We start from the raw sequence: 26,383 nt of genomic DNA, 5'->3' as shown, positions 1-26,383 counted from the left end.
CTGAGCTAACATCTGTTGCCAATCTTCCTCTTTTGGCTTGAGGAAGATTGTACCTGAGCTAACATCTGTGCCAGTCTTCTCAGTTTTTTGTACATGGGACGTTGCCACAGCATGGCTTGATGTGCAGTATGTAGGTCCACGCCTGGGATCCAAACTCATGAACGCTTGGCCAACAAAGCAGAGTGTGTGAACTTAACCAGTACACCACTGGACCAGCCCCACTGCCCTCTTTCTTTTTGAGACTTTAACAACATGGAAGACAGATATTTTGTTATAGGCTCACGGATCCCCAAGACACTGTTTATTTGCTTTCAGTATTTTCTCTCTGTTGTTCAAATTGGGTGGTTTCTATTCTTTGGTCTTCCACTTCAGTGATTTCTTTCCTCTGTCCTATCCATTCTACTTTTGTACTCATACATTGAGTCTTTATTTCAGTTAATTGTGTTTTTCAGTTCTGAAGTTTCCATTTGGTTCTTCTTTATTTTTCTTTCTTTGCTGAGACTCTCTTTTTGGCTTGTTTCAAGTATGTGTGTAATTGCTCTGTGAGTCGTTTTTCATGATAGCCAAATCTTAACATCTCCGTCATCTTGGTATTGGCATCTGTGAATTGTATTTTTCAATTCAGTTTGAGATATTCCTGGTTTTTGGTATGATGAGTGATTTTCATTGAATACCTGTACATTTTGGGTATTATGTTCTGAGACCCTGGATCTGCTCCACCATGGGATGGAGGGGAGAGCTCTGTCTTATGACTGTCCAGTGGCGATAGAAGTCCAGATTCCTCAGTTTGCCTCTGTTAACTTTCAAGTTGGAGGGAATTTTGTCATTACTGCTAGTAAGGGATAGGAATTCTGACCTCCACTGACTTTTCCCTGCCTTGGAGGGGCAGGAATGCCACAATACTGCTTCCCACATGGCCTCCACAGGGGAGGGCCTTTTTACTGTTGGGCAGTGGTGAAACACCTCTTCTGACACTAGCCTGTAGCAGAGAAGGAGAGAGGTACCTTGTCACTGCCAGGTGGTAGTCCAAGCTCTCTATGTGGTCTTCCCGGACACCATGGGGAAGGAGGTCTCATTATCACCTGGCAGAGACCAGCCTTCAGCTAGCCTTCTCTGACACTACTGTGATGGGGATTGTGGGGTGCCCTGTTATAGCATGGCAAGGGTGAAAGTCTAGGCTCCCCTCTTCACTTTGCTGGTGGGAGTAGGTCCACAATTTTTTTGTGTGATACTTGTGTACAACAGCTTTTGTCTAGGTTGTCCCTTTGCTGATCTTTTGACTAGGAAGAAGAGGATTTGGTTTGATTTGGTTGTTAGTATTTTTTTGTGGGGAGATCTGGGCCTGTTGGTATTTCCAAGTTGCCAGCTTCTTCAGCTCCAAGTCTGGGATATATAAGGCACAAAAGAAAACCTGTAGAACACTCTACTTTGTCATTTTCCTTGTATCCTGTGGTTCCCTGCCTGGTCTGCCGCCTTCTCTCCACCTTTAGTCTTCTTAACTTTGTTATGTATGATGTCCAGGACTTTTAGTTTTATTTAGTGAGAAGAATAGGGAAAAATATATCAGTTCCACCTTTCCAGAAGTGAAATTCCTCAAGTTATTTTAATTTTTAATTATTTAGTTTTCATTATAGTTAAAATTCCTTTATAGTGTGTTTGCCTTGTGATTGATTGGGTATAATTTTATCACTGTGGCTTACTGATAAGCTTAAAATTTTTTAAATGAAAGTATGATTCATTATCTAGAAATGGAAATTTTAGAATTAATCTTTTAGTCTTAATTATTTTGGAGAGTGATAATTTTCTATATCCCACTTTATTAAAAATATATACGTAGGGGCCAGCCCCGTGGCCGAGTGGTTAAGTTCATGCATTCAGCTTCGGTGGCCCAGGGTTTCGCCAGTTCGAATCCTGGGTGCGGACATGGCACCCCTCATCAAGCCATGCTGAGGCAGCATCCCACGTGCCACAACTGGAAGGACCCACAACTAGAAATGCACAGCTATGTACCAGGGGGCTTTGGGGAGAAAAAGGAGAAATAAAATCTTTCGAAACAAAACAAAACAAAACATAAAATCTCTAGTTTTTGTTTGCCTCAAGATGAATGTCCCAGTTTAGTTTACATATTAATTATACATATTTTAATGAATTAATAATATTTTAAATATATTAACTTTATCTACTGCCCCTTCATTTTCTGAAGTAGATTGCATTAATTTCATGTGATTGATCCAAGTAGATCCAACTGACTGTCATATTGTTTTCCTAAATTTCAAGTTCCCTTTATAACTACGTCAGAGAATGAATTAATATGCTAAGAAATCACTAAATGCTATTCTGAATGGTTTAGAAATAAATGGGGTAAGTTAAAAACCATCTTAAATACTACCTGGATTTTTATAGCGAATTCCTGATTTGGGCCTATAATGTGCCAGGCATTAAGCTGGATGTTGGAAGGAATATCTTCACTTTTATTTTGGTCTTTGCTTATAGTAGTTTTCAGTTTTATTGTGGATCAGGGACCTCTTGGAGGATCTGGGGTCCTCCAAACATTCACACACTTTCAAATATATTCAATCAGAGAGTTTGAGGACCTTCTGAAATCCCCAGAGTTCACAGACCTTGGGTCAACCCTGTGCTCTGCAGTTTTTAAGACATTTTTACATGCTTTGTTACTCTTTTAACTATCATAACAACCCTGAGAATTAGTGGCTTGGTACTCATATTTTACAGTAAAAAACTGCTCAAAATGGTATGTGACTTGTCTAGTTATCACATAGCTGTCAAATGTGAGTCTAGAATTGGAAGACTTTCCCAACTTCTAATAATTCCTTTAGAGGACATCATCATTTTCTAATGTTGCTACTTAATGTCAAATTGCTTCCTAATAAGGTTGTGTCACCTTTTCTTCACTGTCAACAAAGGAGCATGCCAATTTCACGGCATTATCACATTGAGTGTTCCCCCACCCAGTGTTTGCTAAATTGTTATGTGCACAATATTTAATGTTTCTTTGTGTGTATTTAGGGAGGTCTATTCACTTATTCATTGGAGTCTTAGCAGTTTTTAAGTCATTATGTATAAATTTTTAATATATTAAAGATATTAACTTTGTCATAGTTTTTGCAAATACTTTCACTTTTTGCCTTTTAATTGTATATGATTTCTTTTTATGTATAGAAGTTTTGAATAAATATTCAGATCTACCACTTCCTCTAATCTTTTTTTTAGTGTAGAAATATCCAAAGATTTGACACACTCAAGTGAATGCAGACACACACTATATTCACAGATATTTTATTTTAAAAACATAACGAGAATTTAAAAGATTAAGAAAGGGAATGTCATTTAAGTTGTGATTATTTGACTTCTTTTTGTCGTATGTTTATTGGCTGTTGGTCTTTCTTTGAATATTTTTTGTTTAATCTCTCAAAATTTTTATAAATGATGTTATGCAGAAATCTGTTTTCTCCTAAAATAGGTAATTAGTTCTGATACCATTTATTGAATTTGTTTTTCTTACCCACTGTTCAAAGTCTACTTTTATCATATATAAGATTCCCATATATACACATATTTGTCTATACTAATGTTCTTTTTTTTTTTTTTTTTTTTAAAGATTTTATTTTTTCCTTTTTCTCCCCAAAGCCCCCCCGGTACATAGTTGTGTATTCTTCGTTGTGGGTTCCTCTAGTTGTGGCATGTGGGATGCTGCCTCAGCGTGGTCTGACGAGCAGTGCCATGTCCGCGCCCAGGATTCGAACCAACGAAACACTGGGCCGCCTGCAGCGGAGCGCGCGAACTTAACCACTCGGCCACGGGGCCAGCCCCTATACTAATGTTCTTTTGATCTAATTCTTTATTGCTGCATAATTATCATACTGTTTTAATGTTATTGTAGCTTTAAAGTCTTCTCTTATTAGTCTTTCAAAAATGTTTGTCTTGCTTGTTTTTGGTATTAATTCTTATAGATTAACTTTAAAATATATTAATCCAGTTAAAAAAATAAAGATATGAAGGATTTTGATTAGAATTGTGTTGAGGGAGCTGGCTCCGTGGCCGAGTGATTGAGTTCGCTCACTGCGCTTTGGTGGCCCAGGGTTTTGCTGGCTCAGAATCTGGCCGTGGACATGGCACCGCTCAGCAGGCCATGTTGAGGCTGCATCCTGCATAGCACAACCAGAAGGACCTACAACTAGAATATACAACCATGTCCTGGGGGGCTTTGGGGAGGGCGAGGGGAAGGGGAAGGGGAAGGAGGAGAAAATGATTGGCAACAGTTGTTCACCCACATGCCAATCTTTTAAAAAAAAAAAAAAAAGCTGCATTGAGTTAAAGATTCATTTGGAGGAAAAACTGACCTGTCTATTATTCCATCTTTATGCTTGATCAGTGGTGTTACATCATTGTTGAGTTCCTCCGTTGTACTTCTTTATGTTTCTTCTACACCTATGCACCTTAGTGGAATCAGAAGATCTTTTCTATTTCTGTGCTCCTGGCAACTTTTCTTACGCTCTCTGGCTCCCAGGAGTCTTTTCCTGGCCTTCTCACTGGAAAGCTGGGGTTTCTTTGTCTCAGAGTCTTAGCTCCACCCACCCCTTGCACAGTTATTCCCCATTGGGGCCCTCCTGGGTTGAAGCAGTAAGGGAAAGAAAGAGAGAAACACATAGAAAGGATTCTGCCTGTACTCTTCATACTACCCTGGCACCTTTTTCCAGTTCGTTAGGACGGAGGGGCCAGTTTTCTTTTAGGCTTTTAGGTGTCCTACCTCAGTAGTACAGCTTCGTGACTTGGACTAGCTTCAGGGCAGGGTCAGCAGAGAAAAAAAGAAAAGGAACTGGGAACCCCCCCACCCCAAACATATACTTTCCAGCTCATAGATGCCCCGTTTACTCTAGCTAGAAAGAGGGGGTTTCTTCTGGGGTTTTTACTTTGTGCACCTGATGCATAATTTTAGGACTCCACCCACCCTCATGTCAAAGTGGTAAATAAACAAAAGATTTTTTAAAAAATGAGTAAACTCACTACCGTGTTGCTTGTTCTTCAAGTTTTGACTCCCCCACCCCATGCATGTGCCATTGTTTACTTTCCAGAGTTCTCAGGGAGTTACTTTTAGTAGTTTCTCCAGAGTTTTAGTTGTAATCAGTGGGAGAGAGGGGCTCTTATGGGCTTACTCTGTCTTGGCCTTCACTGAAAGTGAAGTTATTTCCTTCTGAAAATAACTTTTGTTTTTACTTTATAAAAATTCTTTCTTGTTCCTTGATTACTGCATTTTATGAACAGACTTTTCTTGTTTTATGAATATTTTGGCCTCTTGAATCTCTCTGAAGATACCAGTTACAGTTAAGAACATTTTATTTCTTTTTGTTGCTGTGCTCTCTTTTCTTTGGGTCATTGTGCCCGATTTTTCACCTTAGTGCCTCGCTTAGTTTTTATTAAGCAGCTGATGATTCTTGACTGTTCTTCTTTATAGTGTTTTCAAATGAAGGTCTAAATCAGTGATTGTCCATTTTGAATGTATATAACAGTCCCTTGGGGACCCAATTTAAATGCGGATTCCTGGCCTCACAAAAATCGGATTCATTAAGTCTGAAGTGGAGCACCTAAAAACTTTAGATGTTTCTGATGCTGATAATATCTTGGTGTCTGGTGTAATTCTGTAAAGGTCAGTATTATCCTTTATGCAGCCTTGTTTTCTCCATTGAATATCCTCACAGACCACAGGACTCTGCAGGTTGGTTTCTCGCTTGCTGTAGGAGATGGAGTTCCCCTTTTCTTTATCATGCCCTTGCAGGGACAAGGCTAAGAAGCTGGGACCTGTCCCTTCCTCAATTTTTTCTATAGGGAAGGAATTTATCTGCAAGGAGAGTTCTGATAAGTTCTGAGTTGTCTCCTTTTTTTCCTTCCACTGTGGTTGTCCCTAGCCTGCTGTTATCTCCATCTCAAAGTTCACACTATAATAAGCCCTCTGACAAAGACTTTAGACTCACAGTAAATGCTGTAGCCAGCTATTTACCGTTTACCATCAGAGTCATCCTGGTCTTCTTTGGTGGTTTTTCACTTTGTTGCCCTGTGGACTGCCTACACTCCCAGGCCCTCCTAACATAAGGTGTTTAAGAAGAAGAGGTAGATGAATGGGCTCAGTCTGCCATTTTGAACTAGATGTCAACTGTTACTTTTAAAGTTATGTTGGTTTTTAATGTGCCAAGAAGTATTTCTTTTGAATTCTCACATAAAATCTGTAGCTGGATCACAGCTTACTCATGCTAACTCAGGTGTGCAAAGAAAATGTATGTTCTTTATTTTGCTATGACTCACCTCCTCCTTTTGATGAGCCCTGATCTCCGAGTAACTGGAGGAAGAGTACCAGTCTTACGCTACTCTGATAAACTAAGTCCTATCCAGTAATTTAAATTGATCTCTTTGGATATTTCAGTCTCTGTTTGGATACTACTCATTCAAGTATTATCTTTTCTCTTATACCTTCCCACAGTAGAACCCAGACTTATGGATGTTTAGGTGTTTATGGCTTATGTGACCTTGTAGTGGTTGAAGGGTACCAAGACCCTCAGTCTTTGTGCTATCTTCCCTGGTTTCTCACTGGTCTCTCCTTTAAAGTAACTGGTCCGGCTACTCCCTGGAATTATAACTACTATGGTGCCTACCAGTACTGTCCTTGGGTGTTCTTCAGATGTCTATGCTGAAGTTTACAACTGATATTACTTGAGATGTGTTCTTTTGGCTCCCAGGATGCATTGGCCATCTCTCCTGGTGTCACAGATAACCTGAGGTCTAGCTAGGGCTTCCCATTGGCCCCCTAGCCAGGTGCTCTCTTTTCCAGGCCTGTGCTGTGGAGTTACTTTGCCCCTATCACAGTGACCTCTTTTGGTAAACTCACCATCCAGCTTAAGTTACCTTTCCTGTACTACTTTTGAGCTCACAGGAATTTCCCAGTGCCTGCCAGGCACACAGGAGAAAAGGGAGACTCCAGAGCCAGTATCATACCCTTCCTCGTTCCTCATTCTGATTGTGCTTCTGTGCATATGTTTTGAGGTGGCCATCTCCAGCTTGTGCTAGGTGTGTATGAGGGGAGGTAAGAGGTTGGTGTGGTGTGTGCAAGCATACGTGTGTGTTGGGGGGAGATGCTTCTGGAAGGCAGTCACTTTGCACAGTCTTGACAGGAAGCAGAGCAGAAGCCATTCCAACTCCCAGATTTCCTCGCTCCATCAAACATACCTTTCCTTTTCCAGCCTTCACCTGGAGAGGATAATGCGACTACTGGTCTAATCACTTCTCTTGTCTCTGTTTCACTTTTTTATCCCACAATTTTTTGGCCAGAATCAGGAATTTGAGGCTTTAATTTACACTTTCTCTAGGTTTTATCATCCTTCTACCAGAGGTAGCAGGCCTTATGTTCTAGCTGTTGTGAGCACAAGGGATATCTGCTTTCTACTGTGGAAGAAACTGTAATATGAGTCTTTTAGGCTTGGTCAGAAAATATTAGTGTTTAAAAAAATTCCTTCTTTGGGACAACCAAACTCTAAAGACTGTTATCTTATTGTAAAATCTTTTCTTTAATTCAGAAGGTGAATATTAAATGTTTCTCTTTTCATTCCTAAACTTCCCCAAGGAAATGGATGCTACTGATAGAATAGTAGAGAAGTCAAGAGAAGGAACTGCAACTGGGAAAAGCATATTAATAAATGTTTTCATAATCCTTAGGGTGTAGCTACCATTATTACTCTTCTTTTTCAAAATTTCCATAGTTTTTCTTGCACATTTACCCTTTTATGCTTTTAATTGTAGTATAGATTCTTATATGATCATATTTCTAAAACATATTGTAGTTTTTATTTGATTTGTATTAAGCCTATAATTTTGGGATCAGTTTTTGTCTTAATAATAGTTTTCCCAAACAGCAAAGTAATCTGTGTCTCTTTTTTCATATCTTCTTTAAATATTTATCAATGAGGTTTTGTAAAATTTTGAAATGTGCCTTTAAAATATAGGGCTTCTATCCTTTTTACACTATTCTTTTTCTTTTTGAATTTTTTTGTGTTTAAGAGAGCAAAATCCAGCTTGCAGCTAGTTCCTTCTGCCTTGTGGCTCTTTCCTGTCTCTTTTCATAGTACTTTGCCTTTTCTAGAATTCTTCATATTTGTTTACTAGCATGTGATCAGTTCAAGGGCAAGGACTCAGGTTTTGCTTGTCTTTATTTGCCTTAGTGCCTAACAAATTCATGCTCATGATAGATATGGGAGAATCAGCAGTTCTTATACTCTTACCCTGATTTATTTTCCCCATAGTACTTACTATATTGTAATATGTTATATAGTTTACTTATGTGTTTAATTGATTGTCCCCTCCCACTAAATTCTAAGTGCCATGAAGGCAAGGATTGTTAACTGTTTTGCTTACTGCTGTTATTTCTAACACCTAGAAGACTACCTGGCACAAAGGTGACCAGGGGTTGTTTGTGGAATGTTTAATTATTGAATTGTTGAAATTTAGATAATTGCCTCAATCATACCATACGATCATTACCATATGATAGGTATAAACTTCTGATATGGAAAACAGTTAGTAATATAATCATAAAGGTGTAGAGTTTAAAAGCAAGTAAGACCTTAATGTCTAATTCTGTTCATTTTTTAAAATGACCCAGAGGTGAAATGACTTGATTTAATCACAAAGTCAGTTAATTGTAGAGATGGAATAAAAATTGAGAACTCTGGAGTAAAACTGAATAGTGGTGTTTGGGTATATGGTAGGCAGGGCATATGATTGTAGTTAAGAAAAAGCACAGGTTCTGGAATCAGATAGGTATAGGCAAGTTACTTGATCTCCTACGCATCAGTTTCCTCCTCTGCAAACTAGGAATAATTGTACCTTTTTTATAGATTGTTCTGAGACATATATGAGACAAAGCATATTAACTCTTAGCACACTGCCTGGCACTTAGTGAAGGCTCAATGAAGGTGGCTCCCATTATTACTATTTGGGATAGTTTTCATCTCTAGCTTGTGGATGTGAAGGATCTTTAGCTCTTGCTGGGACTTTAATCCCTGCAATGTGCCAGTGCCCATGCTGTCTGGATTGGTGCATCTCCTCTTCCTTTGGCTTAGAGAACACTCTTCCCTGGAGTCTTTTGCCTGTTTAACACCTACTTATCTTTCAGGTCTCTTTTTATTTCTTTAATTTTTTAACCTTTATTTTGAGAATTTCTAAACGTATGCCAAAGTAGAGAGTATGATGAACCACTATATATCCATTACCCAGCATCAAAGCTGTCAGCCTTAGGTCTCTTTATACGTCAAAGAAGATTTTCCTTCCTTTTTTTTTTTTTTTTTTTTTTGCTGAGGAAAATTCACCCCAAGCTAACATCTGCTGCCAATCTTTCTCAATTAGTACATGAGCTGCAACCACAGCATGGCCACTAACAGATGAGTGGTATAGGTCTGTGTCTGGGAACCAAACATGGGCCGCCAAAGTGGAGTGTGCTGAACTTAACCTCTAGGCCACCAGGCTGGCCCCAAAGAAGCTTTTCTTGATATCCTAGTAAACACCTTTTAGCTTTTTTCCTTCATAATACATTAGCTCAGTTTGCAATTGTGTATATAATGTCTCTTCTTCATTAGATTGCAAGCTCTGTGAGACACGAGTTTTGTCAATTTTCTTTATTGTCATATGCCCAGTGTCTTATACAGTGCCTGAAACATGATAGGCATTGTATGTGAATGAATTATTTAATAACTGAAAAGTTTGCTAAGGGGTTTGAAAAAAGGAACATTTGGTGGAACACCTTTTGACTGACAAAGATTGAGAAGAATTACTTGGACAGCTTTATATTAAAACCATAGGTACCTTCTTAGGCTCAGGTTCATATACTTTAAAGCAACCTTGTGCTCTTAATTTGTTTTTTGTAAGTGAGCTGCTCTGCTGGAAAGCTAAATTCACTGACTTCCTAGCAAGAATTTTAGTTGAGTTTATAAGATATTGTCCTTTGTACATGACTAGCTTTCAGGGGTCACTCTTAGATAAGGTAACGATCCATTGAGCTCCTAGACTTGTGGGGCTAAGAGATCAAGAACCTCCATAATTCTGTAAAGAAGTAATGTTCTTGAGGCCCTTGCTCAGCCATTGGCCTGTCTATCTCTTGTTACTGTAGCTTCATTTGAGGAAAATTCAAGAAAACTGTTTTTCTCTTCAAATTGCTGTCCCCTCCTACTTTTTTTGTACTGTTTTGAAGCAGTAACCATGGTTTCTAGTAGAGGCTCCTTGGAGCTTTAGAAACATCAGTCAGCTTCACAGCTGGAGGCAGACTGATCTAGATAAAAGCATAAGAATAAAGCTGACTGTGTTTTTCCCCCTCTGTTATAACTGAGTTCTTTCATTAGGGAGCACTTTGCATAAAGTGAACTGCTCATTGTTCCTACTAGAGTAGACAACATTTTCATTTAAATTAACAGTAAGTTAGCACCTGGCTCCTTTTTAGAATCAGGAAAAGGGACGTAATGCTACCACTCACCTATCCTCTACCTGAACCTACCCTCTCTCTATCCTCTTCTTTCTCTTCTCTATTTCTTTACCACATTCCCTGGGCCAAAAGTGAGTGATAGTAACGCCGATATTTGAGGCTCAGATGGGTAAGGTTGTGAAGTTGCAGCTTTGGATTAATGGGGGGAAAAAGGAATGAAGGAGCATTAAAATCTTGATACAGTGGTACCAGGATTTGCCAGGATTGAGAAGGATAAAGGGCCAGCTCTTGTCAGAGGGCCAGAATAAGTGATTTCTAGAAGTAAGACTTGGCAGCAAATACTGTCATAAGGGACGGCACTTTTGAGAAGGGAAAGGAAATCTATATTCATTAAGCATCTAGTATGTGTTGAATGCCTGCATAGATATTTTTTATTATATCATGTTCTCTTTTATACTAGGCTGAAAGAGCTCTGAGAAATTTAAAGTGATTCATAATTGTTTTATTTGTAATGATTTTTTATTCTGAAACTGTGCCACTTTAGCTTATAGCTGATTTGTATTATCTTGTTTCTTGGTGATCTAGACCAGGGGTTGGCAAACTATAGCCTATGGGCCAAATCCTGCCCGCAGCCTAGTCTTTGTGAGTAAAGTTTTATTAGAATTTAGCCACCATCCTCATTAGTTTATGTACAGTCTATGGCTGCTTTTGCACTCCAGAAGCAGAGTTGAATACTTGCTACTGAGACCATATAGCCTGCAAAATCTAAAATATTTCCTGTCTGACTCTTACACAAAAGATTGCCAACCCCTGATCTAGATGGACTGGGTCAGTTCATAGTTCATCTTGGACCAGATATGGAAATGGTTATTTTGGGAGGAAAACATACTCTTAGGTTAGTTATACTCCTGGTGGACCTTAGAACAGTGGCAGCATGAAAGGAGGGTGCTAGGGATTTAGATGAGCGTGATGGGCTTCCTGGGCCCTTTTTAATCATAAGTCCAAACATAAACTGTGCAAGGAAACTTTAAATGTAAACATTGTAATTTTTTTTGCATGAGGGCTTTCCCATTTTCTTTTCCTACATACATACTGTGTCCATAGTCTCACATGGACCTACTCTAATTCTGTTACTCATTCATGTAATCACATAACTGTAGACTTACGCAAGTACTTTAATTGGAATTGACCTTGAAGATCATCTGCTCCAACATCCTTATTTTACAGATGGCAAAAACTGAGTCCCTGAGAAGTTGACACATGCCTGATATCACAAAAGCAGGTTAGTGGCAAATCCTGGGAGTAAAACCCTGGTTTTTTGAATAATTTCCTGCTGTCATGCATAGAGGCATTCACATGTGAAATCTACCCTGTAAGGCCTAGTCTGATACGTGTTTAGCTCTAAGTTGGACCTCTTAGAAAACAAAGAAACAGCTGAAGAGGAAAGCAGCATTACATCTAACTTCTAATTTAACTCTGCTACTGATACCTTTGCAATTTTTAGTAAGTGCGCATTTTTTGACAAACAGAAGAATCTAGCAGATAAATTAGGCTTGTAAGGATGACTGCAGAATAAGATTCAGATATTTGCTACATTTCCTTGTCCCTTTTCACAATGTAATTTCACATGAGGGAAATGTGCAGTTATTAAAGTAAGCACAGTGGTATATTCACAGTCCCTAAGTAATTTGTAAGTGGAACACTGAAGAATCCAGAGTCCATGTTGCTATAAGTAGGTTACATAAATGTGTTTAAATGTTTTTCTTTTGTGAACTGAACAAACTGAAATTTGTAATTTACAATAAAAGGGCTTAATTTATGATTTCATAACTTAATGAAAAAGACTTCCTTAAGAAAATTAGATATTGTTTAACTAAAAAGACAAAAGAAATGCACCAGAAATTATAGCCTTTTTACTTTTATATTCCTGATAGGAATATTGCCGTCACAATTGGGGCAGAGTAATTATTTTCCTTAAATTCAGTGTTAGAAAGGCCTCTCCCTTTATTATATTAGAAAATAATCCTAGAATTTCTTCTTGCTGGTTCCCTGGGGACCCATTTTAGACAAGAGAAATCCTAAGAGAGCTTGCACAAAAGATCTTCGCTGGAAACTATACTATCAGAGCAGATACTAGCATCTTTTTGGCTTATTCTGCAGATGATTTCTAAAACCTTAGCACAAGTATTATTTTGCCTATATTTAATTAATCTCTACAGAATTGTTTAATTGTTCCTTCTTTCCCTCTATGAAATGTCAGGCCCCTCTACTTTCTTTCCTTTTACATTGGAAAAGTGTTTTAAATTTTTTCTTAGTGATATAAATAATGAGAAAATTCATGTTGTAGCTCAATACTCTTTAGTCAATCTTAATTATAAACTAGGATGCAATGAGACTATGTTCAACTTTTTTTTTTTTTTAAAGATTGTCACTTGTAACAACTGTTGCCAGTCTTCTTTTTTTTTTTCTTTCTGCTTTTTCTCCCCAAATCCCTCCAATGCATAGTTGTATATTTTAGTGTGGGTCCTTCTAGTTGTGGGACATGGGACACCACCTCAACGTGGCCTGACGAGTGGTACCGTGTCCATGCCTAGGATCTGAACCAGTGAAACCCTGGGCCGCCTTATCAGAGCACGTGAACTTAACCACTCGGCCACGGGGCCAGCCCCTATGTTCAACTTTTAAAATACGTGATTACTATTTAATCTTTCAGAAATTGAAGCCATTTTAGTAATTCAATGTTTTGTATTTAATTTTATATTTTTATCTATCTCCAAATGGATTGTCCACATAAAGAGAATCAAATGGAATATGTTTGTTTAAAGATTGTTTTCATTACAGTTGGTTCCGTTAGACTTGAGATTGACATATAGTCATAATGATTTGGGTATCACTTATCTGGACCTCTGATTTACCAGCATAGTTTAATTATCTAAACTAATAGTTTTCAGTTCTTAAAACCGTGTTTTCTCTTTGATAGTCATAAAAATAATTGATTCCTCTTTACTGTTGTTTGAAATTTAAAATTAATTTGTTAGGAAAAAATCGAAAGAATTAGGTACAAAGTGCTTCTTTGTTTTCAAACTTATTAACACATCTCCAATTTATTGAATTCTACTAAAATTTACAGAACAGAAGTTTCTGACATGAGTTCCATAAGCTACTTCAGAGGGCCGTTAAGCTCTCCTGATATATACAAAGTTTTATCCATGTGGGAATTCTTTTGAGATGAAATGTCTGTAGCTTTTATTGGAGTCTCAAAGCTGTCCATCACCTAAACAAGGTTGAAAACCATTTTTATAGGGCTTCTGAAGCATTGTACCCGCCAAAGAAATATTGAAGGTAAATTTGCTTTGCATTCTAGAATCATTTAATCATAAAATCTTGGAGGGACTAACTTCCATTTTTTACAGATGAGGAAACTGAAACTCCTAGAAGTTCAGCGACTTAGCCAAGGGTATTGTCGTTTAATACTTGTTAAACTAGCAGGGGACCCAGTGGGGCTCTTGTGGTATCCTGATTGATTTCTTAGGGCCTTTTTAGCCTTCCAGCCTCTGCACAGAGGTTGTTGAGCTTTTGACTTGCCAATAAGGTACTTGTATTTGAATAGAAAGCTTTTATGGGCACAATAGAGATCTCTAACAGTTTGCTCCAGTTATTTCATGAATTGTTAACATGATGCCAGTTATTTCATTTCTTAGAAGGAGGATACTTGGAGGTCCCAATAGTCCCAAAGGGAAATCTCTTAGTCTTCATTAAAAAAATCATACCTTTGGCAGTGTCCATGTTAAAGTAGACTTAGAAGCAAGGTCACGAGACTTCAGACTATAGGAATCTTAGGCCTTTGGGCATTTCATTCATTCATTTAACAAATACTTATTTTGTGCCTATTATGGAAATGTGGGTTTTACTAGTTGATAAAGAATACTCGTGGAAAATTATGAAATTGTATTAATTTAATAATATTACTAGTTTAATTAATATTGGGAAACACTTTTCTTTTAATCACTACCCAAGAAAGAAAATGTCATACAGTAATATTGACAGCAGCTTTTATAAAATAGTCCTTAGTACACTAGTCTAACAGAATTATGAAATAATATAAATTCTCAGACTATTGGGAATTAAGGATATCTCCTTATTTAAATAGGACCAAAGCAAAAAAAAAAGGATTTTTGTTTTATTTACCATTTTGCACTATCTGATTAAGATTTAATGATTGTTCGTAACAGTTTTTTTAATGTTTAAATTTAGTGGTCATATTTCACATTGTGAGCATACATCTTCAATTTTTACATTGTTTGGTAATATAAGCATAGTTGTAGGTGTAAAAGCTACATCAGATTAATTGAAAATATTCGTAAGTGAACTTAAATTTCAGTCACTTTTCATATATACTTAAGGTGCTTTCAAAATAAGGATTTTTCCAATTTAATGTGCTTTTATGTTTCAAAGAACTAAAGACTGATCCCATTTTACAACATTCGTTTTACATGGAGTGCTTGAGATTTATGAACTGTGAGATTTTTTGTATAGCTTTCCAATCTCAGTTGATCAGTTTGGCTTTTCTAACTGGAACAAGATTCTTTAACATTCTAAATCCTATTTTAAGATTCTTTAGCCAGTTCAGCTCATGCAAAGAAATGACTCCAACAGAATATTAACAATGCAATCTTTATATTGTGTTTATTTTCACATTCTATGCATTTTAAAAATGTTTTTATTTTATTTCTATATGTTTAAGGTATGTAATTGCTTCTCAAGCTCCATTCTAATTTCTGTTCTCCAAATCTTATTGCCTCTTACTGTTATTACTCCCATGGTAAATCTCTTCTTTGGATTGCATTTATAGCAGTTTTTATAATATGCATAGAACTTCAGTCACTGAAATAAAACTGAAGTTACTTTCTGTACCTTAATTTTCATCAAGTCAAACTCCTTTTCTCTCCAAGTAGTCTATATTTTGAAGGTTTCAGTACATGTTATCATCTTGTAGTACAAAAATAATATCTGGTATTGTTAAGGTTTGTCACTTACAAAGTTACTAGAGAATGGAGTATTTAAAATTTTCATGCAGTTTGCATGGAAAACCTGTAATTCTATAGCTTCAGTGTTTTTGTTTTTAAAAGTACTGTTTATTTGTAATCAGTCAGTGAAGCTGCACTGTTAACAATGCTGGGAGAAGAGGACTTAATAGTTCCTGAGCATCTTCATCCTGCTGCTTTCCCTGACAGTTTTATTAGTTGGGATTCCTCTGGAGATCATTCTTGGGAAAACAACTCCTTCTTCCTCCCACCTTTACCCAAGAGGTCAGAACACAAGTATTCCTTCCTTAGCATGTACTTTAATCTTGGTTACAATTATTATGTCTTACCCCCTTAATTGTTCCTTGTTACTACTTCTATAGTTTCAAAAATACCCGCTGTAATTAAAATTCAGAAGGAGCACTGAGACTTCAATGTAACTGTTAGTTGTTATATTAATTACAATTTACTGATTGGGCATGTGATTTGGGAAGAATAGGAAAAAGTAATTGGATGGTTAACTTTTGAAGTTTTTAAATAAACTCTAAATTCTTTTTTACATTTATGTAATAACTAGTAGTTTCCTGAATAGCAGTTCTCTAGGCAATCAAGATGATAGATTTTGGTTAATAAATAAGAAAAATAAGTAGTGTTATTTGAAATATTTAAGTTATTCTCTGTAAAATACTGTTCAGTAATCTCCTAATTCATTTCATAAAAATTTATTGCCCTCCATTAAAAAGCAGAATTAAAAATATTGTTTAGTGGGGCCAGCCCCTTGGCCTAGTGATTAAGTTTGGTGTGCTCCACTTTGGTGGCCTGAGTTTGGTTCCTGGGTGCAGACCTACACCACTCATTGGTGGTCGTGCTGTGGTGGCAACCCACATTCGAAATGGAGGAAGATTGGCACAGATGTTAGCTCAGGGCTAATCTTCCTCAAAAAAAAAAAATTTAATTAATTTAAAAAAAGAGTCTCTTTAAAAAAAAACTAATGGATCAAAGGAGAAAATCCAAATGATCATTTTGACAGTTACTGGTAAAACATTTGATTAAATTCAATATTCCTGATAAAATTTTTAGAAAAATCTTAAATAGAACCTCCTCACTTTATAAAAGGTATATAGAGAACACAGAAAATATTGTAGATAATTGTGAAATATTTGAAGCATTCACTTTAAAGTTAGAAACAAGGCAAGGACACTCATTATTCACCACCTCTGTTCAACCTGTACAGGTCTGTCCAGCACACTATAAGAGGAGAAAAAAGGTGGAAGAATTGGTATGGAAGAAACAAAACATAGTCAGAAGATGGGAAAAGAGAAACTGGATGATCATATATGGCAGATTTTTGTGGGCCAAGCCTGAAAGTGGCATATGTTACTTCTATTCACATGCTACTGACTACAGCTCATTTAAATGGGCGTTCCTAATGCAAGGGAGGTGGAACATGCATTCTAACTCTGTGCCCAGGAAGAAGAAATTTTTAGTATACATCTAGCCACCCTGTGCCACAAACCAAATGGAAAATAGTTTAACGTTCTCTGAAATTGAGCATGCACATGCCCTATGACCCAGCCATCCTACTCCTAGGTAGAGATGTTTTTGCACATGTATACCACAGACACATATAAGGAAACTCATTACAGAATTGTTCATAATAGAAAAAACAAGTGTGTCAATCAACAATAGAACAAATCATCGTATATTCATAACTAGCCATGAAAATAAATGTCCTACTGAGTGATGTAAATGAATCTTAGAAACTTAAAAGTAAATCTTAAGAAGAACACATGCAATATACCACTTTTTATAAAGCTCAAAAATAAGTAAATCAATAGATTATATTATTTGGGGATAGATATCTATGCAATAAAACTTATTTTCCAAAATTGGAAGAGTAACAGTCATGAAATTCAATATAGTGTTTACACTTGGGAGAGACAGGAAGCGGGATGAGTTTCTTTGAGGTTTACACAGGGAGTTTCCATTGTATTGTCAAAATTCCATTTCTTAGGTTGAGTATATATCCTACTGCTTGGTTCATATTAACATATTAAACTATATCCATATATAGTGTATATATACTATATATAGTATATATATACTATACATAATTATATATATGATATATACTATAGCATATATATTATAGTATATATAATATATATATATTAACCAAACTTGTTATTTTGAAATAACTGTAGATTCACATGAAGTTGTAAGAAACAGTACAGAGAGATCTCCTATACCCTACTCAGTTTCCCTCAATGGTAACATTCTACAAAACCGTATTACAATATCACAACCAGGATATTGATACTGAGACAGTCAAAATACAGAACAGTCCCATCATCACAAGAATCCCTCTTGTTGACCTTTTATAGCCAAATTCACTTCCTTCCTTCTTTTTTTTTTAAATTGTGCTTGTAATAGCTTATAACATAGTGAAATTTCAGTTGTACGTTATTATTTGTCACACACCATATAAGTATGCCCCTTCACCCCTTGTTCCCACCCTTCACCCCCTACCCCCCAGTAACCACTAATTTGTTCTGTTTGTCTGTAAGTTTGTTTATATTCCACATATGAGTGAAATCATATGGTGTTTTGTCTTTCTTTGTCTGGCTTATTTCGCTTTATGTAATGCCCTCAAGATCCATCCATGTGATTGTGAATGGGACGATTTTGTCTTTTTTTTATGGCTGAGTAGTATTCCATTGTGTGTGTGTGGGTGTGTGTGTGTGTGTGTGTGTATGTGTTTATGCCACATCTTCTTTATCCAATCATCAGTCGATGGGTACTTGGGGTGCTTCCACACCTTGGCTATTGTGAATAATGCTGCAGTGAACATACGGGTGCATAAGTCTCTTCGAATTGTTGATTTCAAGTTCTTTGGGTAAATACCCAGTAGTGGGATAGCTGGGTCATATAGTATTGCTACTTTTAATTTTTTGAAAAATCTCCATACTGTTTTACACAGTGGCTGCACCAGTTTGCATTCCCACCAGTAGTGTATGAGGGTTCCTTTTTCTCCACAACCTCTCCAACATTTGTTGTTTTTTATCTTGGTGATTATAGCCATTCTAACGGGTGTAAGATGATATCTAAGTGTAGTTTTTATTTGCATTTCCCTGATGATTAGTGATGTTGAGTGTCTTTTCATGTGCCTCTTGGCTATCTGTATATCTTCTTTGGAAAAATGTCTGTTCATATCCTTTGCCCGTTTTTATTGGGTGGTTTGTTTTTTGTAGTTCATTTGTGTGAGTTCTTTATATATTATGGAGATTAACCCCTTATTGGATATATGATTTGCAAATATTTTCTCCCAGTTGGTGGATTGTTTTTTCATTTTGTTCTTGGTTTCCTTTGCCTTCCTGAAGCCCTTTAGTCTGATAAAGTCCCAGTTGTTTATTTTTTCTTTTGTTTTCCTTGTCTTAGTAGACATGGTATTCAAAAAGATCCTTTTAAGTCTGATGTCAAAGACTGTACTGTCTCTGTTTTCTTCCAGAAGTTTTATGGTTTCACGTCTTACCTTCAAGTCTTTGGTCCACTTTGAGTCTATTTTTGTGCATGGGGAAAGATAATATCTACTTTCATGTGGTCTACTTTTGCACGTGGCTGTCCAGTTTTCCCAGCACCATTTATTGAAGAGGCTTTCCTTTCTCCATTGTATGTTCTTGGCTCCTTTGTCGAAGATTAGCTGTCCATAGATGTGTGCTTTTATTCCTAGGCTTTCAATTCTGTTCCATTGATCTGTGTGTCTGTTCTTGTACCAGTACCATGCAGTTTTGATTACTGTAGCTTTGTAATATATTTTGAAGTCAGGCATTGCCATGCCACCAGCTTTGTTCTTGTTTCTCAGGATTCCTTTGGCAATTCAGGATCTTTTTTTACCCCATATGAATTTTTAGATGCTTTGTTCTATTTCTGCGAAGAATGTCATTGGAATTCTGATTGGGATTGCATTGAATCTGTAGATTGCTTTAGGTAGTATGGACATTTTAACTATGTTTATTCTTCCAATCCACGTGCATGAAATATCTTTCCCTTTTTTTATGTCATCATTGATTTCTTTCAGTAATGTCTTATAGTCTTCTTTGTATAGGTCTCTCACCTCCTTGGTTAAATTTATTGCTACATATTTTATTCTTTTTGTTGCGATTGTAAAGGGGATTGAATTCTTGCGTTCTTGTTCTGTTAGTTCATTATTAGAGTATAGGAATGCCACTGATTTTTCTAAGTTGACTTTGTACCCTGCAACTTTGCTGTACTTATTGATTATTTCTAATAGTTTTCTGGTGGCTTCTTTGGGGTTTTCTATATATAAAATCATTTCATCTGCAAACAGAAAGGGTTTCACTTCTTCAGTGCCTATTTGGATTCCTTTTATTTCTTTTTCTTGCTTAATTGCTCTGGCCAAAACCTCCGGTACTATGTTGACTAAGAGTGGTGAGAGTAGTATATGTATATACACTTTTTGCTTGAGTAACATTTGCTCTGAGCTAATGTTTGTGCCAGTCTTCCTCTGTTTTGTATGTGGGTTGTCACTGCAGCATGGCTGCCAATGAGTGATGTAGGTTGGTGCCTGGGAACTGAACCTGGGCAGTTCCCAGCAGAGTGCACCGAACTTAACCACTGGGCCATGGGGCTAGCCCTTGGGTTAGTCTTTTTTAAAAAAAGGAAAAAAGAAAGACACTTTTGGAATGATTTTAGATTTATAGAAAACTTGCAAAAACAGTATATTGTGTTCCAGTATGTCCCTCATGCATCCCTTCCCCTTCCCTCTGTTATTAACATCTTACCTTACTATGATACATGTGTCAAAACCGAGACACTGACATTGGCTTCTTAACCTCCAGACTTTATTTGGATTTCAGTGGGTTTTCTTCATTAATATTCTCTTTCTGTCCAGGGTCCAACCCAGAGTATCACATTATATTTAGTTGTCATGTCTCTCCCGTCGCCTCTAGTCTCTGATACTTGCTTAGTTTTTTCCCGTTTTTATGACCTTGACTATCTCGAGGAGTATTGAGTAGATTTGCTATAGAATATCACCCTATCTGGGTTTGTCCTGTGTTTTTCTCATGATCAGAGAAGAATACCATAGAAGGGAAGTGCCTTTCTCATCACATCATTTCAGGGGGTACATGATATCCACACACTGGTGATGATGATAAATTAACTTTCATCACATGGTTAAGGTCGTGTTGCCAGGTTTCTCCACTGTGAAGTCATTATTCTTCTCTTTCTCTACTTAATTATTGCTCTGCTCCTGTTAGGGTTTTCATGGCCAATCTTTTCAGAAGTGGAGGCCAGGTCCTCCTTCCTAGTTTGTCTTAGTCCTGAAGCTCCACTGAAACCTGTCCACCATGGATGACGGTGCTGAATGACCCTGCTGGTATTCAAAATACTGGTGGCATACCTTATAGCATCACGGCAACATGCAGCCACCATAATAGGACAACTAACAGATGAGTGGTGTGGTTCTCTTACCGGGAAGTGAACCCCCAGCCATAGTGGTGAGAGCGCGAGATCTTAACCACTAGACCACTAAGTCCAGAAATTAAGCTGTACCTCCTGGAGGGAGGAATAGCTCCATATATTTTTTGTAATTCTTCTGTAAGAAAGATTTGTGTTTTCTTCCCCATTTATTTATTTTTTGAATCATATGTTTACATCAGTATATCCTAGGTTAGTTTTAAAGATTTTATTTTTCCTTTTTCTCCCCAAAGCCCCCGATGCATAGTTGTGTATTTTTAGTTGTGGGTCCTTCTAGTTGTGGCATGTGGGATGCTGCCTCAACGTGGCTTGATGTGCGTTGCCATGTCTGCGCCCAGGATCCGAACCGGCGAAACCCTGGGCCACCACAGCGGAGCACACTAACTTAACCGCTTGGCCACGGGACGGCCCCTATCCTAGGTTAGTTTTAATGAGTTACATCTTTTAAGAATTTACCTGTATCATTTAAGCTTTCAAATCTATTAGTAAAAGTTTTTTATAATATCCTCTTGTTTGTTTGCTCTTTGCTTTATTTATAGTTACGTTCTCCTTTTCATCTCTAATAATTAATTTGTATCTTTTTTTTTCTTGACTTCATTAGGGGTATTTTAGTGCTCATTTCAAAGAACGAAGTTTTGGTTTTATCATTCTCTTTCTTGTGTTTGTTTTCTATTTCATTAATTTATGCTTTTATATTTATCTCTTTCTTTTTACCTTTTTTTTTAGCTGAGATTATTTTTTTAAATAACTTTTTAGTTAGACATTTAGCTCATTAATTGTCAGGCATTCTTCTTTCCTAAATAAAAGCATTTATGAGAGTACATTCTTCTCTGAGTATTGCTTTCACTGCATTTTACAGTTTTGAAATGTAGTGTTCTCATTATTAATTCTTAGTTTTAAAAGTTTTTCAGTTATTATTTCTTGAGTTGTGAATTTTTTAGAGATGTGGTTTTTAATTTCAAATGTATGACAGTTTTATGTTTATTTTCTTTTTGGCTGTTACTTCATTGCATTGTGATCAGAGATTATAGTCTGTCTGGTATTGATTGTTCCGTTCTCTCCTCCATGTCTCTTAACCTCTCTTTCACATTTTTCACTTCTGTGTGACTGTGGAGGCTGCTGTAATTTGGTCATTTCTGTCTTATAGTTCACTGACTCTGTTCAGTGTATTTTAGTTGTTTAACACTTTTACTGTGATTTTGCTTATAATGTTTTCTAGTTCTAGCAGTTCTATTTGATTCTCTTTCAGATTTGCCTGTTCATTTTCTAAATTCTCTTGAAACTTACTAATATTTTCAACTCGTTGTTCTCTTTCTCTTATGTATTAAATACATAAAATGTATTTAATGTTCTGTATTTGATAATTCTAATATCTGAAACTTTTGCAACAAATTTGGTGGTTTGTTCCCCTGACTTTTTGTAATAGTGCCTTGTTTACTTGTGTGTTTTGTGATTTTCTTTTTGAATTGTGAACTCATTTTTTTTGGAATCCTGTGTGATTATGAGAACTCTTCAGTTTGGGTTCAGGGTACATTCCTCTAGAGAGGATTTTTATTTTCTTGTGCTTGGAGGTGGGAGTCTATGAACCTGGATTTTAACTTAAAATTCTCATTCTTGGGGCTGGCCCCGTGGCCGAGCGGTTAAGTTCGCGCGCTCCGCTGCAGGCGGCCCAGTGTTTCGTTGGTTCGAATCCTGGGTGCGGACATGGCACTGCTCATCAGACCACGCTGAGGCAGCGTCCCACATACCACAACTAGAAGGACCCACAACGAAGAATATACAACTATGTACCGGGGGGCTTTGGGAAGAAAAAGGAAAAAAATAAAATCTTTAAAAAAAAAAAAAAAATTCTCATTCTTGGTTTTTAGGGACATTCACATGGTATAGATGATTCAGGCATCAGATTCTCATAATGTGTTTGCTAAAGCCGAGGCATAAATTTTCCTTGATGTTTGCCTTTGAGGTGGTTTTTTTTTTTTTTTTTTTTGAGGAAGATTAGCCCTGAGCTAACTACTGCCAATCCTCCTCTTTTTGCCAAGGAAGACCAGCCCTGAGCTAACATCCGTGCCCATCATCCTCTACTTTATATGTGGGACACCTACCACAGCATGGCTTTTGCCAAGCAGTGCCATGTCTGCACCTGGGATCCAAACCAGTGAACCCCGGGCCGCCGAAGTGGAAGGTGTGAACTTAACCACTGCACCACCAGGCTGGCCTCACCTTTGAGATGTTTTTAATGTTCAAATTCATCCTTTTCCTGGGTTATTGTCTTTCTTGGGCCTTGACCTTTGTCTGATGGTCTCTGATCTGACTTTAGGAGGCCTGAGCCTTCTTCCTTGGACCTCCCCACCCCTGGGTTACCAGGATCCAAATATGCCCCCTGAAGTAACTGGCAGCTTCACTGTTTGCTTTTCTATCTGTTCTCTTGATTTGCTTTCATTCTTGATGTTAGTGGCTTCCTCTTGCATTCTTTATTGGATACCCAACATTGAAAAGGTAGGATTTATATTTTATTGAGCAGTTTTAGATGCTAGGTAGCAGAAGTGTTTTAACATCTCTAGTCTAGCCTATTTCAGCTAGTGGAAATCCTCTTGGAAATTTTTCAAAAGAACAGTTTCTGGAGCCAAACCTAGACCCACGATTAAAATCTCCAGGATGCAGGGCCTGTGGGTATTTTTAAAAGCTTCTTAGATAATTCTAACGCTTGTAAGGTTTGAGAACCACTGACATAGAAAAGATTAACAACTTCTTGGTTTAAACCTAAATAATTAAATATTAATAGCTAAGTTTGTTGAAGATAAGGTAACATACATAGAGGGCATGCAGTAATCCTATCTATTACTATTATTATTGTGTGCCATGCTCTATTCTAAATCTTTCACATATATTCTCATTTATTCCTCACAACAATGCTATAACAATCGTCTCCATTTTATTAATGAGCAAATTTAAGCACAGAAAAATAAATTATCCAAGATTACACAGCTAGTAGGTAGCACAATTGATATTTGAATCCAGATAGTCAGTCAAATTCCAGAGCATGTAAGCTTAACTCACCATCTTTACAGTCTTCCAGATACTTTGCAAGCGTTTTGTTGATTCCTAGAGGGGATCTAGCATTGCAGAGTATGGCAAGAAAAATATATTTGAATTATTAGGTATTCATTTTGGTTCAGTATAGGTATTGGGGAAGCAGAATATAGTATAATAGAAACAGCCTCCAGTCACAGTGAGACAGACAGGCTTGAATGTTTCCTCAGTTGCTTATTGTGTAGCTGTAAGAAAGTAATTTATCTTTTCTGAGCTCTTATTTGGTCATTGGTACAGGAGGATAATTATTTTTATTTCATAAAGACTTGGAAGAAATAAAATTAAATAGAACCTGTAACATATTGCTTGACACACACAGGATGGTCAGTATAAGAATTCAAGGTGTGCCCTAAGAAAAATTATGTTGACTGCCATACAGGAGATTTTAGTAAACCTTAGCCTAGGATGATGCTGATAGAGCACTTGATGGTGCTGGTGGGGGCCATGCTGACTGTCTGTATTGAGAATAAACTTGGTGCCAAGCACTGTCTCAGGCTCTGGAGATACAGGAGTGAGTAAAACATAGTCTTCCTTCTCTCAAGGAGCTTACAGTCCACTTGGGGGGATCCAGACAGATGTATGGATAAATACCATGCTATATGCTACAATGGGGTAAACGTAGGGTGCTGGGGGGCACATAGGAGGGTTACTTAAAGCAAAGCAGATGCGGAATGGCTTCCCAGAGGGAGGATGAGGAGGATGTGAGGGATTAGAGTAGTAAGTCTAGATCAGAGGCAAAGTGAAGGCTGGTAGGAATTTATCATTGCTACAAAGGTATCATGTTTATTAATGAAATAGGTGTCCCCAACATAAATGAAAATATGAGGAATACTAGGAACGTATGCTTTTATCAGGTCAGTGTTGAAATATTAATAGCCTACTTTTTAGGTTTAGGCTTTACTAAAGCAGAGGATTTTTAAAAGTAAAATAAAAATGGCACTATTTATATATAACATTGAAATTTTTATCAGATAACACTTTTCTGAGGTCTTATATACACATGGCCTACATGCTTGTTACTTATTACTATTGTCACATTATGTTATACTTCTGGGGAAGAGAGAGGGAGAGAAACAAAGGAACAGTGATCTTCAGAGGGTGGAAATGATGATTTGTCAGTTGGAGTGAGTATCACTATGTACTGTTTGCACATTTCCCTTTCTCTCATCACCATTATTCACATATGATGAAAATTATTTGTTTGAGTGGCTCATTTACAGTTCATGGTTTTAATTTGGTATAATTTGGTATAGTACATTGCTCTGGTATGGATTTTATATTGATCAACAAAATTCTGTGTCTAGGAGTTGAGATTTCTTTCCATCTTTTTCTAGTGCCCCTTCCCCAAAAAATAACACACTAAAAATATGCAAGGGAAAGACCACTCCTTTGGCAAAACTGGGATAAGAAAAGGAGAGTGAATAAAGAATTCCTTGGAAGGGGAGGAATGTGGGTCTAGAAGAAAGAAGAGGATGTTGAAATAGGCAATTGTAATGGATAAACTGATGAGGAATTATAGGAATAATGAATGAAGGTTGGTCTTTAAAAATACCCCCAGGCAAGCAGTATCTCTGCATGTTCTTCTGGCAGCCAGATGAATGTGACTTGATGTAAGAGTATACTTTGATATTCTACAACTCAATTTGTGTATCCATGTGAGGCCCACTGTTAAGTATTCTTTTTTTTGCAAGAGCAGTCTCTGATTAGAGCTGGGGAAAGTGGAGCAATTGGTGTGGGTTTTTGGAAACATTGGAAACCAGTTGTTGGTGGACTAAAGCTCTTAACCCCTGAGGATTAAGCAGAGGGTAGAAAGAGGAAGGGAAAAATGAAATCAAGTTTGTAAAAATTAATTCTGAAAAAGATACTTACGAAAGTTTGTAAAATGAGGTTGAAATTGTGAACACATTTACTGTGATAATAAATCTTAGTATACTAGGACTAGCCAAAACCTTCAAGGTAGAAAAACAGTTTTAGGCTTCCTCCTCACACCTCCATCCTCTATAAAAACCCACCTTTATAATGGTGATGCAGGCTCAGTGAGCCGAGGAGTTGAAAGAAAGATTTCTTGGACTCTCAAGGTCTGGTAATAGTGCTCCTTTATTCAGAGAATAGCATGGAGTAGCATGGGCTCAGGACCCATGGGTGGTGAAGAGCTTTAGCATGGCGACAGGGACCCATGGATGGTGCAGAGCTGCAGCATGGGGACAGGACCCGTGGGTAGGGAAAAGCTGCAGCGTGGGGACAGGACCATGGGCAGTGAAGAGCTCCAAACATGGGTTGAGGGTGGGGCTAA

General features: G+C 37.3%; 1 protein-coding gene across 8 annotated transcripts in view; it reads left to right on the top strand.

Moving 5' to 3' along the window:
* The window catches only part of NCOA1 (nuclear receptor coactivator 1), a 251,176-nt gene that overhangs the window by 92,976 nt on the left and 131,817 nt on the right, over positions 1-26,383 (top strand). For 5 of the 8 annotated variants that reach the window (XM_070512513.1, XM_070512512.1, XM_070512518.1 and 2 more), the window contains exon 2: positions 11,705-11,759. The exons of the other annotated variants lie outside the window; for them this stretch is intronic. In XM_070512513.1, the coding sequence (XP_070368614.1) occupies positions 11,738-11,759 (22 nt within the window). In that variant the 5' untranslated portion in view covers positions 11,705-11,737. The remainder of the gene's footprint in view (positions 1-11,704; positions 11,760-26,383) is intronic. 8 annotated transcript variants of the gene reach the window in all.

This window comes from Equus asinus, chromosome 6, assembly GCF_041296235.1.
Source record: "Equus asinus isolate D_3611 breed Donkey chromosome 6, EquAss-T2T_v2, whole genome shotgun sequence".
NCBI classification, from domain to species: domain Eukaryota; kingdom Metazoa; phylum Chordata; class Mammalia; order Perissodactyla; family Equidae; genus Equus; species Equus asinus.
The sequence above is the reverse complement of the archived record's forward strand: the minus strand, read 5'-3'. Positions and strand labels throughout refer to the sequence as shown.